Below are 17,287 nucleotides of genomic sequence, written 5' to 3'. Positions count from 1 at the left end.
CATTGCGTGGGGAGTATGTATCTTTAAGCTTTAACATTGCATTCAGCACGCAGAGGTGCCTGCACAGTGACAGCTCAGAGGGGAGGTCTGACATCACCTAAGGGAGCAGCAGACGACTCCCCTCTGCCTTTCACACTCATCCTGGAGAACACATTCCAAGTGAAATGCTGGGCAGAATTGCCTAGTGCTTAGATGCTTATATTAAATAAGTCATCCTCAGCTCTCACTCTCTGAACATGTGTCTGCATTTGTAAGTTACATGAGCTGACTCCACTTCATTGTAAACCAGGGAGGAAGCCCACTGGCCTGAAATCAAGAGAACAGCACTGCTGTAGTTACCGTGGAGCCTTTGGGAAGTCATTAAATAAATGATGGCTAAGGTCTCTACCAGTGCAAATGGTCTGTGATTTTATTAGGTCCATAAGGGAGCTGATGAGAAAAATCAGATATTTAATTTGTGCCATTGCCCTTCTCTCTGTGGACTGTTAATTGAGTAAGAAGTATAGTGGGACTTTATTATTTCAATTGTGGGAATAGAGGGAAGACTGCCTGATCCCAATGCCTTCCCTCTTTAGCCTGCATTGCAGTGCTATCACTTTCAAGTTGTGTTCAAGCTCAAATTCACACTCACATTCAGCAGAGATCTATGTAGCCTCATACTCCCAGGCAGAATCCTTTCTTTAGAGAGTATATATGAATAAAGCAAGTATTCAGATCACCTATTGGACGTAGGGTTGGGAGAACTTCTGTTGTCAGTATAGGAAAGAAATCCAGCCAAGGAGGCAAGCACTGGTTTCCCTATCCAGGAAAAAAGAGAAAACCAGGCAGTAGTTCTAAGAGATGTTTTCTGTGTTCCCTCTTTCCTTTCATTGCCCTTTTCTGTTTGGTTTCCATGGGAATCTGGGGTAAATCTGGTGAGTGTTGGGCATATCAGTTGCTCGTCCACTTGTTTCCTTGTGGCATGGAGAGAAGGGGGTGGATATAGAAAGGAGAAAAGTAAGTGTGAGGATTAAGCAGCTTTTTAAGGTTCATAGTAAATTCTAGAGAAACCTAATAATTTTTTACAAGACATTTTGAAAAAAAAAGGGAAGAGCTCATTTGAAGGTCATCAAGTCAGGATCTGTTACTCTATGCACATTTCCAAATGTCTTTTCCCCCCCTCTCTGCTGGGCATCAAGTTCATATTCTGAGCTCATGCCATTCTACTAGCAGTTTTATCCTATCATTTGTTTCTTTTCCAGGGAGAGTCAAAGAAGACCTCAAATTCTGGAGAAAAATGACCTTTCAAGGAATACAAAGTATACTTCCTGCCGCATGTTTTTTGTCTTACTAACTCCTGATGACTGAAACATATGGTCCTGGGCCTGCAGAAAGTCCATTGATTATCAGACTCCTCATCATGCACCAACTGTTCAGACTGGTCTTAGGACAAAAAGATCTTTCACGAGCCGGGGACCTCTTCTCCTTAGATGACTCCGAGATTGAAGACAGCCTGACAGAAGCTTTGGAGCAAATTAAAATAATTAGCTCATCTTCAGTAAGTAAACCAGTTTTCAAACCAGACACCCGAAATGACTTATTCCAGAGCTGAATGACTGTACATATGTTGGGGGAAAGGATTTTTGCATGGGGAAAGAGGAAGGACCACTTAATACTGGTTCCTTTTAACCCAGCTCTGTTGTTTAGTTTGGCATCTAAGAAATAACACAAGGGCAATCATTGACTTAGGAGGGCAGTGAGGCTGCTCCCGCCCACTCCTGGAGACCAGAACTCTGGAAATTTCAGACCAGAGTGGAATTATCACAAAAGGCTTATCTAAGGGCTGTTTTTCTATCCTTGAAATGACACGGAGAGGAGAGGGAGCAAATCCTGGGAAAAGCAGATGGGCCAGGCTATACAACAGCATCAGTAAACAAAGCAGGGTGTGTGGAGGAGGGTGAATAATGCAAGAAGGCAGGGTGACACCTCCTGACATACAGGTAATAGGAGACAAGGATCACTCTGTTGCCAGAAGTGACAGTTGCCCAGGGCTTGATAACACTGATTCTATGTATTTCTGTATAATCGCCATTAAAAAAAAAAATCTCTCATTTTACTCCTTTTTCTATACCCACCCATTTAATTCAACTCACCCATCATTAGCCCCCAGTGTGATCAGACAAATTTAAAATCCCCATCAACGCTCCCATTCCTTTGTTTCTCCTCAATGTCAAGATTATATATTCTGAAAGCACTTGCCAAAGTGGGTGGATGAGCATGCCCAGTGTGGTTTGCTTTTGCCCTTCTTCATTGTGCTCGGACCCTACATGACATTAGTCCCATTTCAAAGGCCAACTCTCCTGGGCATCTCTTGCGTCCTCCCAGCTCAATAGCGTTTGCTAACACTTGGCACCAACAGCCTGCCGGGCAGAGGAAAGAGACGGGACTTGAACCATAAAATACTGAATTACCAAGTGTGTGCACATTTCACAGATCACAGCTTTCTTCCATGTTTTAATGAAGAGGTGTTTAAAAGGCATACCAGCAACCAGCGCAGCTTCCTCCCCAAGACAGTCAGCCTGCTCACTTATTGGCTGCCATGAACACACCATGCCCCCCGTGTGGCCAATGAAGTCATTGCCCAAACACTCTTTTCGAAGCTAATGTCTTTGACAGCAATTATGTGTCCACATTTTTTTTTTCCCCAGAATGTTAATCAGCTTAGTCTGACTCAAAACACAAAGTATTCCTGGTACATTTCCACTTTCCGGGCAGGATCTGTGTGCTATTTCCAGCAGCCCCATCCTTCACACTCTTGTGGAAACGAATTGGCTGAATATGCCACTGATTTTCATCTTACCTAATAGAAAAAAAAAAAAAAATATATATATATATATATATATATAAGCTCCCTGAAGCCTATTTCCACTAGAGGTCACTACTGTCAGTGATTTCTTTAGTTTTCTTCATCAATTGCTTATTTTAACAGATGTCAAATTCAGAATTTTAGGACCGGTAAGTTTTGTTATATATCCCCACTCTTAACCATTCAGGCAGGCAGCTCCCTTGTCCTCAGGAGCACTGTCTGTCCTTTAAGGCCTCCGATCAGTGTCCCACCAGACCAGCAGGGCTGGAGAGCTAGTAGTTCTCCTGTGGTCTTCACCTGCTAACTTCAGTCACCTCTCACTTCTTCCATTTCTCCACCTGTAACAGGGGCATGAGCAGATGGGTGGCAGAATAAAAAGAATTCGTTTTTAGAGGGATTAGGCAGATCAGTCCATTTTTCTGTTTGTTACTCAATCCTAGTTATAAGTATGTCTCAGGATGGAATTCCTTCTGCCGCTCCATTCCTTTTAAAGCCAGTTCAAGTTTCATTATTCCTGAAATGGCTTCTAGTGATTCTAGTTCTTAGTGATTACTTCTTCCTAAAAATACATAGTTGTCCTTTGGCATTACACTCTGTTCTTATAGAAAGTCATCCATTCATATGACCTCCTCCAGGGCAACTTCTACACTAGGGAATCCCAGATCTGTGTTTTCAGCCTTGGATCTCTCCCTCAGCCTCAAGCCCGTACCTCAAGCCTCAAGTTGATATCCATGATCTCAAAACTGAATCTGTCTGAATCGGAAGTTATCATCTCTCTTCCAGCTGTAATATCACTTTCTTAGATCTCCAGGTTTGCAACCTGGAGTCACTCTTGACTTTTTCTCACTCACTCTCTCACTTCTCTCACTCTCTGTTGTTCTGTGGACACTGCCTGAGAAATGCCTCTTCACCGGCTCCTTCTTTTCCCTTCCTGCTGCCATCCCCCTGGCTCAGGCCATCAAAACAGTTTTGATCTTCTTGCCTTTGGTCTTACTGTTCTCTGAGTCAATGTACTAACAGTTACCTGACTAAACTTCCCAAAGATTTTATTGCATGTACCCCATTGTTCAAAACCTTTCCATGAAGCTTCAATGCCCATGACATTCAAATGACCAAGGCCAGTGATTAGTCCACTGCACGGCCATGTCTACTCTATGGCTCACTTCCCTGTTATCTGTATCCCATCTTTCCCTTATTAGGGCTTTCCTAATGACCCTGGATCTCAGTAATCAATTCTACTTCTCAATTACCCTGGATCTCAGTAATCAATTCTACTTCTCAATTCCTCTTTACAAACAAAGAACTGGAAGGGATCTTCTAAATCATCATTTCCAACTTCTTTCCAGCACAGAAATCCCTCCTTTAGGATTCCTGACAAACAGGTGACCTCTCTTTCTACTCTTGCAATGATGAGAACATAGTAAGTTTCTGATATTTTTTTTTCCTGCTCCTCAATTTTCCTTTTATAAATTTCCCCTTGCCATTTCATGAAGCCTCGATGGACCCTTCAGTCAGTTTTCTACCTTGTCCTTGCCAGGAGAGCAGAGAGGGAAAAAGTGGGGGCACCTGACTATGCCAATCAGACCTTCTTTCCTGGTAGTTCTAGAAAAAAGGCAGCAGAGGGTTGTCATGGCGATGGTGCTCCAAAGAGATAGTCCTTTGTTACGGTTAGGTTATCCCAACGTTTTCTGTTGCTTATCACCAATCCTAACCTACAAAGAGACCATTGCTGCACTGTCAGAATTTTAAAATTGTTAGTGTGCTCCTCCTTTCAGCCAGATGAAATCTTACTCTTTGTATTTTCTATACATTGTTCTTTGGTCTGTTCATTGCCCCAACGATCAAAAGAGGGTAACTCTATTCCTATAAGAACTTTAAACATATGAAAATAGGTATCAGGGATCGCCTCTAGCTTCTCTCTTCTCAGCTACACATCCTCAGGGTCCTAGTGGCTGCATGACAAAGAAGGAGCCTATGGCAGAGAAAGGTTACACTACCTCACTTTTCCAGACTTAGGTCTGGAAGCTCAATTTTGTCAGTACATGACAAATGCTATCCTCGTGATGCTATCCAAATGCAAGACTGAGTGCTGGTTTATCTATTTACAATGCAAATTATAATTCAAGTCAGTCAGAATTTGTGTGCTTCCCTCTGGTCCTCACCAAGTCTATTTACCCAGTCTTTCTCTAGACAATGGATACTATCATTGATTAGGTTTCCTCCTCTATTAAAATCACATCCAGCCCTATCTCCCTATATTTAACTCACCTGTAGTTGTGCGTGTACAGATAGCATGCTAGGTTAGCCCAGTAGCTGGCTAATCCCACTCATGCCAGTGGATTTTTTTTCACTTAATCCTCAAACGGCAATCTTGTTTCCATATTCTTGGAGGACGTCCCATTGTAGCTCCCAAGTACTGCCTACACTCTCAACATTCTGGTTTCTTTCCCCTGGAATCTTCCTAATTCATTATTGTAATTTATCAAGGCCAAGTACTGAAACCAGCTGCTTGGAACAATTGCTGATAATAGTCAGATACTCTGTTTCTAAAATTCCTTTTCGACAGTAACATCACAGAATTGGTCACATTTATCCTGCCGTGTACCAGAACCCTCAGTTTGAATCAAGACCTGTAATTAGAGAACTTGAAAAATAAATTGTATGTGTATCGTGTCACATTTTAAACCAGTGTAATAATATTCTTGTCTTCAGGCCCTCATTCCAGGATATTCATACCTTTTAAAAATTGTGATTCTGTCCAATATATTAGTTCTCATTCCCATCTTTGTAGAATCTGAAAATTTAGCAAGCAAGTCTTCAATCCTTTTCCCGAAGTCACTCCCACAATCACTGAACCTTCCTAGATTCCATTCTACAGTCCATGCCCTCTTTTCAACTAGTTAGTCCAAAACACTGCTGGGAGATAGTTTGTCCTTATGCTTTGCTTTGAAAATGCGACTGCTCACTCAAAATTCTCTCCAAGTTCCCCAAAGTGCCTTTAAGTTTTGTCTTTTCATGTCAAGTCCTTTCTGGACTACTTGCATCTCCTACCCATTTCTTCTACTACCTTGGCTCTCCTCCCAGACTACTTCATCCCTATCTGCTCATTCTCTTTTCCCACTCCTTCCCCACCACGTTCCCTTTGCCTAACCCATACACCCACCTCTGGTTCTCTTTACTGTTTTTTAAAAACCAATAAAAAATGGTAGGCATACACCAATTGCCCAGTTTTAAAAATTAGAATTGAAATCACCTGAATGTTTCTCTCTGCTTCAAATCTCCTCCCTTTCCTCCCTGAGTAACCAATATCCTGACTATGGTATTTATCCATGAATGTTTTATTTCTTTGCTACACATGCATATCTCAAACATTATTTGTAGCATTGTAGTCCATGTTTTTAAATTTTATATAAATGGTATCATAAGTTTCAATATAATGTTTCTGAGGTTTATGAGGGTACAGGTATTCCCAATTCATTTCTTTTTTGAGGGATGGGAGTGTTCCACTCAATGACCATGCCTCAGTTTGGTTATCCATTCTTCTTTTGATGGCCATTTACTACTTAAACAGTGTTATAGTGACCAAACATCCTTATAATCAGCGTTTTCGGCAAATGTGCTAGTATTTCTAGCAAAGACAACTAGGAGTGAAACAACGTTTTTGGGGTTTTATATACTTTCTGATATGCCACCAAATTTCTCTCCGCTATAGTTCTACCTACTTACACTCCCATCAGCCATGCTTGAGGCTCCCAGTGGCTTACATCTTCACCAATGCTTGCTGTTATCAGATTTTTTAAGTTTTTGTCAATTTAAGTGAACCATATCTAATTGTTCTTTAAATTTGCACTCCCTTCATGATTGGGAAGGGCAACAGATCATTCTTTCGTGTTTATTTGCTATTTGTCATTTGGGCTTCCTCTTCAGTATAGTACCTGTTTATACGATTTAAGTTTTTTTTCTTTCCATTTTTCCATTGAGGTTTTTAAAAAGACTTTTCTTATTAATCTGAAGGAGGTTTTCTATATTCTTGTACAGACCCTGTCATGTATGCATGTTGCATGTCTCCTATTCCTAATGTAGCTTGTCTTATACCTTTTACTGTAATAAGTCCTGGTATCTGGTAGGACAAATATCCCCAAGCTTCTTTAAAATATTAGTTTCTCAATTTTGATGAATGATTCTGTCACTATCTTTATAGAAATTTTACTATATCTATGAATTTATTTGAAGAAAATTAACATCTTTATGTTACTGTCTTCTTATCTGTAGTTATTATATATCTATATATTTACTTAGATTTTCTTAAATATCTTTCAATAAAGTTTATGATTTTTTTCTTAAAGATCTTAAAAGTCTTATAAGTCCTTCTCCCCTTTTTTATTTTATTTATACAGAATTAGCCAACATATAGTACATCATTAGTTTCAGAGGCAGTGTTCAATAATTCATCAGTTGCATATAACACCTAAGTCCTTTTAAAAATATATAAGTATTTTAGATTTTTTTTTGCTGAGATTATAAATGCATCCTTTAGAAAATTATTTTCCAATTATGTTTTTCAGATGATTAAAACAGAAATGATACTTGCATCATGATCATATATCCAGTAAACTTACTCAACGCTCTTATTAGTCCTAATGTCTTGTTTTTCCGCACTTATTCAGCAATACTTGTTAGGCACTTACTATATGCCAGATACTGTACCAGATGCTGGGGATACAAGAGTAAGAAAAATAGAGAAATCTCTGTTCCCTTTTATTCCTGTTTTTCTAGGAATTGATTGATTTTTATCAACTGCTTTTTCTGCTCTTTTGAAGTAATCCTATTTTCCCTTTTAATCTTGTTAATGTGGTGCATTATAATAATCAATTTTTAAAATATAAAACCATCATAACATTCTGGGATAAAGTGAAGTTTGACATTAATTTTAGTACATTTCCTGATTTGGTTTGATATTTTTAAAGAAGCTTTGGAACCATGAGATTGGCCTACAATTGTCCTTTCTTCCACTGTATTTCCTTGGCTATGGTATCAAGTTATATGTACTTGGTCATAAAATGAGCTGGGAAAAGTTTCCACATTTCTGTTATCTATAAGACTTTTATAAGATTGTGGCAATCTATTCCTTAATTTCATAGAAAACTATAAAACCCTCTTGGCACCATGCAGGGTTTTTTTTGGGGGGGTGGTGCTGGTCAATTTTTAAATTACTGATTTCATTTCTTTGAAGAAAATTGGGGGGGCTTGCTTTAGTCACTTTTGGTAAAATATCTTTTCTAGGAAATTGTATATTTTATCCCAGTTTTCAAATGTATTGGCATAAAACTTTTTTTTATTTTTTTGTGTGTTCTGCTGTATCTGTATTTAAGTTCTCTTTTTCACTGATTTTTTTCATTAATATATTCAGAGCTTTGCCTTTTTAAAAAGCTTTTAGTTTATTAATCATTTGTATAGGGTCTTTTATTCTATCTCATTAATTTCTTTTTAAATGTTCACTTGTTTTCCTCTTTGATCTTTTTCTGGTAGTTTTCTATTCTTTTTCTAATCCCCTCAGTTCTATGATTAGCTTATTGTTTATTGTCATTGTTGTTTGTTTTACTTTCTTATTTTCTGGTATAAGCATTTGAGACCCTAAATTTCTTGCTAAGTACCACTTAATATCATCCCACAAGTTTTTGAGATACAGTATTTTCATTACGAATTCTAAATTCATATTTTGATTGTGATTTCCTCTTTGACTCATAATAACTTAGAAGTTTGTGCTTTAATTTCCTGAAGAATTTTTGTAATCTTTTTGTTGTTAAGTTAAAATTTAGCTGCATTGTAGTTGGACAACATGAATGGCATGATACCGCTTGTTTAGGAGTGGTCCAGACTTGCTTTGTAGCACAGTTTGTGCCTAATCTGTGTAACTAATAATGTAGCACTTACTATGTTCTAGGAATTCTCCTAAGAGCTTATCACGTTAATATATTTAGTCCTTTCAATAAATTTCAGAGATAAGTGTATAATATTATCTCCATTTTATAGGCAAGGAAACTGCAGCACAGAGAGGTTAATAATCTAACTTGTCCAAGAGTATATAGCTAGTGAGTAACTGCGCCAAGAATCAAGCCCAGGGAATTTGGATTCGGAAACCTCTAAGCCACCACACTGTCCTGACTCTTTAGATGTACTATTTGTGTCTGAGAGGAATGTGTATTCTCGAATTAGTGAGTATAAGGTATTAAGTAAGTTGATGAAAGAACTCTTTTTGATTGTATTGTCTATGTTCTCTATATTCTCAATAAATTTGTGTTTGCTTAGACAGCCAAACGCTAAGGGAGGTGTTTGAAAATTTCCCACTATAATTTTGGGTTTGTTGATTTCTCCTTGTAATTTTGTCAAGAATCCTTTATAAATTTGGGAGCTTTTTTTAAAAATTGAAGTATAATTAACATACAGTGTTACATTAGGTTCAGTGTACAACATATTGATTCAATAATTTTGTACATTACTCAGTGCTCCCTACAGTAAGTGAAGTCACCATTTGTCAGCATACAAAGTTATTACAATACTGTAACTACATTCCCTATGTTGCACTTTTCATCTCTGTGACATTTATTTTATAACTGGAAGTTTGTACCTCTTAAATCCTCTTATTTTACCCATCCTCCCACCCAGCTCCTCTCTAGCAACGACCCGTTCTCAATACTTAAGATTGGTTTTTTGTTGTTTGTGTTCATTTGTTTAGTTTTTTAGATTTTACGTGAGTGAAATCATATGGTATTTGTCTTTCTCTGGTTTATTTCACTTCATCCATCCATGTTGTCTCAAATGGCAAGATCTCATTCTCCTTTATTGCTGAGTAGTATTCCTCCGTGTGTGTGTGTGCGTGTGTGTGTGTGTGTGTGTGTGTGTGTGTGTATTATGTATTAGTAAGTTTAGGATTGTGATTTATTCCTTGCAGAACTTTTCCTCTTATTATTATGTACTGTGCAACTTTATTCTGATAAGTTTTGCCTATTTTCTTTGGAGTAGTTGCCTATTTTCTCTTTTTCTATCCTTTTATTTTTTACCTTCTCATGTCCTTATGACTTAAATATAATTTGTAAGCACCATATAAGTAAATTTTTTAAATAATTCAAATTGAAAATCTGTCTTTTATTGGTAAATTTACTTAATTTACATTTATCGTGATAAATTATATATTTGGATATATTTCTCCATTTTATAGTTCCTGATTTTCTGAATTTCTCTTTATCTTCTTTTCTGCATTTTTTTAATTGAGTGAAACTTTATCCTTTCATTTTCTACCTCTATTGGCTCTGTTGGTTTGAAAGTTACATTCTATTTCTATTTTTTTTAGTAGTTACCTTTAAAATTTTAGCAAGGGCACCTGGGTGGCTCAGTTGGTTAAGCGACTGCCTTTGGCTCAGGTCATGATCCTGGAGTCCCGGGATCGAGTCCCACATCGGGCTCCCTGCTCAGCAGGGAGTCTGCTTCTCCCTCTGACCCTCTTCCCTCTCGTGCTCTCTATCTCTCATTCTCTCTCTCAAATAAATAAATAAAATCTTTAAAAAAATAAATAAAATAAAATTTTAGCAAATATAGTCGCCATGTATTATCAATTCCAAGACAGTTTTCACCTATTTATAACTCTGAAGCAAGTATATATTTTATAATTGGTTACAATCTTACAATCCCTGTTGGCCAGGTATTAAGCAGAATAAAGTTGCCAATGCTTACATGTGCATAAATTTTCCGTAGCTTTTCATATTAACATTCCGACTGAATTAGGTACATTATTGTTACTACCAGCACTGGGTTAAATGTCCACTTAGAATGCTTCCAAAGCTTCTAGACTATAATGTGGTACTGAAACAAACACTTATTGGGTATGCAGGGAGGCATAGAAGGAAGCACTAGAGTATAAATTTTATATTAGTGAACAAAATATTCATCATTGCAGGAACGATAGGAATTCCATGTTTTCTTGCATAATAATAACCGGGAGCTTTATAGAACCTAAAAAAGGATGTACCTTTTTTTGTTACTGAGATATTTGTAAAATATTTTCTATTATACCACAATAAGTAATGCAATTGAAAGCAGGAAAAACAGGCAATTCTCTTGGAAGACATGAAAGAAATTTCAAAGAAATAAGAGGCTAGCCAGAACTATCAATTTATGTCTTGCATAGAATTCTCTTTAAGACCTGATATAACCCACAATTTAATTGGCAGTCTTCTCTCTTTCTTCATAATGGAAGATCTTATAATTGACACCATCTTACATTTGATGGATTACGATGATGTCTAAAGTTACATTAGGTTTCTCTTCTCCTATTGGCATCAGGACCTTGGAATACTTTCATGCCCCTCTTATATATTAGTGTTAAGCAGCTCTTTTTATTTCACCTTAATACCCTTGAAACTATTCTTTAAAATTACTGATGTTTAAAAAAATTCACCCAATGTTTGTTTCAAGCACCTAATATTTCCCCATTTTTTCCTTACTATTCTTTTTTCCCCATTGTCTTCCTCTCTTTTTTTTTCTGCATCCAAGTTTCCACTTTCTGAAGTATACATATTAAATATCCCTTCAGCGAAGATCTACTAGTGATAAACCCTCTCAATGTTTGTCTTTTCCGAAAAGTTCCTTGTTTGCCCTTAACTTTGAATGATGGTTACCTGGGCATGGATTTCTAGCTGGGTCATCTTTTTATTTCTCAGTAACTCCTACCATTGCTGTTATAAAATCCTCTGTCAGTTTGTCATTCTTTATGCCTAATCTACTTTTCTATGCTTTAATATTTTCTCTGTCTTTGGTGTATTCTATGGTTTCACCATTATGTGTCCAGATGTGGTTTTATTTGTATATCCTTACTCAGTTCTCATTGCATTTTGTGAGTTTGAGGTTCATGTTTTTGTCATTTTTGGAAATTAAAAAAAATCTTATATCAAATACTCCTTTCCATCTCATTTTTCCTTCTGGAAATTCTACTCACTCATTTATGCATTCCACAAGTATTTTTGAGTACCTATTATCTTCTAGACATTGGGAATATAATCATAAACAAAGCAGACAAAAACCACTACCTTCACATCCTTCATATTCTCTGAATTTATCCTCCATGCCTTTTGACCTCTTGTATTTTCCATCTCTATGAGATACATTATGTTTTCATTTCCTCAGCTCTATATTCCAATCCACTGAGTCTTCTTTTCAGCTGGATCTGATCCACTATTTCATTCATTCACTGAGTTTTTCATTTCTAGAAGTTTCATTTGTTTCTTTTTAATATCTTTCTGTTCCTCTTAAAAAAGACTTGGTTTTTGTTTATAAGAAGAATTTTCCTTGATACATTGAATCATTTTGAACATCTAAGTGCATAATTTGAGGTCAGTAATTCCATTATCTGGTTTTTGACTGTCTAATATGCCCCAAGTTGTACATGCCGACATGTGCTCATATTGTCTTGGTTCCAATGTTTTATAAGTTTGGATTTTTGATTTTGGTTTAAATAGAATTTTATTCATGTGAGTACTGGATGGTTTTACCTGAGTGTTCACCCCTCAAAGTAGTTTTATGTTTGTTTCTGCGGGGAGCCCCAGTGACGATATCAGCTCTGGGATCATTGGTTCTGCTGGTGGGGGTGTTAGTGCCTCCACTTTGGAGATTCTTAGAAAGATAGAATAAGTAAGGTATGTATACATGCGTGCTCTTGAAAGCACAAAAAATGATACATATATAAATATATCATTAGTATGGATGCCACGTAGAATGTGACAGTAAGAGGAGAGTAAATATGTGGTCTTTTTGTGCTGTACATTATGAAGTGGTTGTGAAATGAATGTATAAAAAATTGTACACATAAGGAAATATTTGTAACTCACTGTATGTCATAACATCTATCTGCACTTACTATGTGCCAGATACTGTTGTAAATCCTTTCCCTACATTAACTAATTTAATCCTCACAATAGTAGTAAGAGATAGATATTAATAATATCCTGATTTTAAGGATTAGGCAACTGAGGTACAGAGAGATAAGTGATTGCTCAAGATTGCAGAGCTGGTAAGAGCAGAATATGACTTTGAGCACAGGGAGTCTGACTCAAGAGTCTATACTTTTTTAAAAATTTTATTTTATTATGTTATGTTAATTACCATACATTACATCATTAGTTTTTGATGTAGTGTTCCATGATTCATTGTTTGCGTATAACACCCAGTGCTCCATTCAGTACGCGCCCTCCTTAATACCCATCACCGGGCTAACCCATCCCCCCCCTCCCCTCTAGAACTCTCACTTTGTTTCTCGGAGTCCATATCTCTCATGGTTCATCTCCCCCTCCGATTTCCCAACTGCTATGATATGCTGTCTCTCAAGGAAGGGAGGGAGAAATGATCCTCAAGACGTTTTCCTCTTCTCTTCCAACTTCTACTCTTATGCCATTCCCACCACTAAATACTTTATTTCAGATGTTCCACATAACCTTTAGCCAGCAGGTCATCCCCTGAAGACTGTTTACAGCATAAAGAAGTCTGATTGGTTTATGGTTTATGGATGTTGATGTGGAGGTGTGGTGTCTGTAGCTGGGTAGGGGTGACCCATCCTGGTAACTAGACTTGGAGCAGCACAATGTGTTGATTTTTCATTGTCCCACCCTTATAATTTGACCTCCCTACCGCTTTAGGGTAAATTACTTAAAAATTAACAATGACCAAGTTACTGTGAGAATGAACCTCTAAACCCAGTTTGATGGGTTTGATACTAAATAGATCTGGTTCTCAGAAGTTGCTGATTTTAATACCACAGGTACTGATTCAATGTTCAACTCAAACATAAACACATATGCATGCACACATATATATTTCCTAAGAACAGGGTGGAATGTGAGTCAGGAAAACCCTAATTGCAAAGCTGATCCCATGCCAGAAAGCTTTAGGCTATTCAATTACATGATTAATTTTTTTAAAAAATTTCTTTTGTCTTTTGAATATTTGTTGAAGGAAGCAATTAACAGCTTTTTGGGTTTTCGACATTTTTTTTTTTAAAGATTTTATTCATCCAACAGTGAGAGACACAGCGAGAGAGGGAACACAAGCAGGGGGAGTGGGAGAAGGAGAAGCAGGCTTCCAGCAGAGCGGGGAGCCCGATGCGGGGCTCGATCCCAGGACCCTGGGATCATGACCTGAGCCGAAGGCAGACGCTTAACAACGGAGCCACCCAGGTGCCCAACCTTTTTTTGAGGAAAACTCCTTTTTGGAGAATGCTTTTCTTCATGTCATATGTAGGAATTTAAATTTATAATTTTTTTCAAGTTAAAAAATCTTTTCTTCTTAGTAAAGTGAGGGCATGTCATAGGAAACTCTTATCTGCAAGAGATTCACAGTAATATCAAAATTCATAACTGATGCACCTATGCCTAATATATTAATATGTTCACTAAAATTGTGACCAGTGTACACTGATTTATCCTTATGGACAGCTGCTTAACTCTTCTAGTTAGAAATCTTAGAATCAGGATATATGCCTTTTGTTAAACAATCTTGCTGACACACTAATCTCTCTGTATACTCCAGCTTCATTCCAGAGTGCTCCTGTCTGAATTCTCCAACAAAGCAGTTCTCTTTTTAGCAGGAAACTGGAATCTTGGTGTTCATGAACAAAGACACTTATGTATGTCATGTACTTTTCACTGCGTTGCACCTTCCACTTTTACTGAGGCTTATTTCATCCAAATGGAAATCCCTTTGCTATTTATTGTTAAACTGTTGTTTAGATATGGTTTACTATATTTCCCAAAGTCATCTATATAAACTCTGTTGTAATTGGGTTCCCAGGAAAGCAGATTTCAAAATGGCTGTTCCAAGGGAGGGACAAACCCCTGAGAGGGGCCATTCCCTTTGACAAAGAACAGTTTCTGCAGGCAGGCTTGGGTCTGGACTGACAGCAGAGAAAATGAGTGCCTTTCTCCTAAAGGGGTCTATGGGCAATGTACCATAGTATCTACTACAGCCTATTCCTCTCACCATTCAGATCTATCTGCTTTGTGTAATAATTTCATTCTGTATGGAAACAGCTTCTCTGAAATGCTTTTCCTAACAAAATTTACAAGAAGGTTAGTGCGAGGATCTATCATCTCTACCATACCAATTGCTATCAAGGCTGCAACTGGTACTCTGTGGTAGGCTGGATAATGCCCCCCCCCAAAGACATCCACCTGTAAATTTTATTTTGCATAGCAAAAGGGATTTTTCAGATATAATACAGTGAAGGATCTTGAGATGGGGAGATTATCCTCTATTATCTGGGTGGGCCCAATATAATTATAGGGGAGCAAGAAGGTCAAGGGCCTTCTTTGAAGAAGAAGGAGGTGGGCTGATGGAAGCAGAGATTTGAGTGATGCACTTTGAAGATGGAGGCTCATGGAGGTCATGAGCCAAGGAAAGCAGGGAACCTCTAGAAGCTAAAAAGATGTGGAAATGTATTCTCCGCTCAGAGCCTCCAGAGGAACCAGCCCTGCTGACACCTTGAGTTTTGCCCAGTGAGACTAAGTTTCAACTTTTTACCTCTGGAACTGTAGGTAAATAAATTTATTAACACAAATTCTTGAGCTGCTAAGCATGTGATAATAGGTTAGAGCAGCAACAAGAAAGCTAATACAGTGTCTCTCCTCTACCACCTATTTTTTTTTTTTTTTTTGCTGGTCTTTTGATACAGGAGCTCAAAGTGACTGAGTTCACAGGTTCAGTATTCTACCCATAGGGAATTCAACACCATGTAATAGTCATTGTTTTAGTACGTATATTGCCTTTTAGAGGATTGTTCCTCATCCTCATAAGATATTAGGCTGAGTTGCTTCTTTGAAGACCTGTTCCATCGAACTATTAGTCCAGCAGTTTCAGGGCAGGGGAAAGAGATGTTATCATATGTGATAGGACTAATACATCCCTGATCAGATGCCCACTGCTCTATCTCCTTTGCTATAAAGTGGTTCTGTAGTCTGAGGCAATGTTATGTGGGATCTTGTGTCAGCACGCCAAATACTCTGTGATCCTTCAAATAGTGGCTCAGGCTTAGGTCCTGTGGGCAAGAAAGTCAAACCCAAACCTGGATCACAGGTAAATTCCACTGAGTGTAATTGATGTCCCTTCCAAGGTGGAAAAGGTCTTAGGTAAATAACTTGCACCAAATGATTGATTGGTGTTCTTGAGGGATAGTGCCATTGTGGGGGCTCAGCATTGACCTCTGTTGCTAGCAAGTTGCATGTTTAGGTAATAGCAATATTAATAAGATCACCTTGGTGAATGGGAGCTTATGCTGTTGGGTAATGCATAGCTCTTGTTCCTCACGCCAAGATTATTCCGTTTGTTCACCTCTTGGATCACCTTAGGGTGGTTATAATAAAGCCTTGGCTCATGTCACTTGGAATATAGACTTCCTTTTGTCAATGGCATTGGTTCTCTTTTCTATCTATCCTTATGTATGTATTCTCTTTATTACATAAAATACTCTTTATTACACATGATGCTGCTTGATATTTGAAGATAATGCCATTAAAATAACTTCTATTTACAAGGGCAATTGTGACGAAAGATAAGTGATTTTAGCCCAAGAGTATTCTCTGTTATTTTTCACCCTGTGAATGGCTTTGGCTTTTCTATTGCTGCAGAGATTTTTTTTTTTTTGAAAAGTTAGAACCATTTTTTTGCACATTCATATTCTGTTTTGTCTCTATGACTTGGCTCCATAAGAACCTATTTACTGCATAGCAGGATTCTGTTCTGGCGTAAGTAATAATTCTGCTGCAGTAAAATAAATAATACAGTCACAAACAAAGGAGGAAGGTAAAAGAGAATATTCTAAAACAGTCTGCCAAACCAAGTGGTGTTCATTCAAGGAATGTGGGGGATGGATTAATATCTGGAAATTTCAAACTATACGTTTACATAACACTCACATATGTATGCTGGCTAAGAAAACATGCTTGGTTATCTCCATAGATGCTAATAAGACAGTTAAAAATTAAAACAAATATATAAACTTTGAAAATAGGAAGAAAGTGATGCATCCTATATGATTTTAAAATATTTACAGCATTTTCTAGCTTTTGACCATAAAATTTTAACTCAAAAGTCAAGAACTAAACCAGTATTCTTGCTTTTATCACTTTTATGTAAAATAGCTTAGGAAATTCTAGCCAACACAATAAGCCATGGAATATATAAAAGATATGGATCCAATACAGAGATATTACTGGAACATCCAAGAAAATGATCTGAAAAAATATCACAGTCAAGAACACAGCTGGGTACAAAATGAATAAAAAAAATGCAGTTTGACTTAATCAGCAATACCTAAAAGTTCTAATGAAGAAAAAATACAGATTTTGTTAACATCCACAACAGAGACATAAAGTACACATCTTTAAAACTTTGTGGGGTTTA

The 17,287-nt window shown here is 37.4% G+C and overlaps 1 protein-coding gene across 3 annotated transcripts in view; it reads left to right on the top strand.

Moving 5' to 3' along the window:
* The window catches only part of VEPH1 (ventricular zone expressed PH domain containing 1), a 229,525-nt gene that overhangs the window by 7,148 nt on the left and 205,090 nt on the right, over positions 1-17,287 (top strand). For all 3 annotated transcript variants that reach the window (XM_027586347.1, XM_027586348.1, XM_027586349.1), the window contains exon 2: positions 1,242-1,537. In XM_027586347.1, coding sequence (XP_027442148.1) covers positions 1,340-1,537 — 198 coding nt within the window. In that variant the 5' untranslated portion in view covers positions 1,242-1,339. The remainder of the gene's footprint in view (positions 1-1,241; positions 1,538-17,287) is intronic.

This window comes from Zalophus californianus, chromosome 1 (assembly GCF_009762305.2).
Source record: "Zalophus californianus isolate mZalCal1 chromosome 1, mZalCal1.pri.v2, whole genome shotgun sequence".
NCBI lineage: Eukaryota > Metazoa > Chordata > Mammalia > Carnivora > Otariidae > Zalophus > Zalophus californianus.
This window is presented reverse-complemented; position numbering and strand designations above follow the sequence as displayed.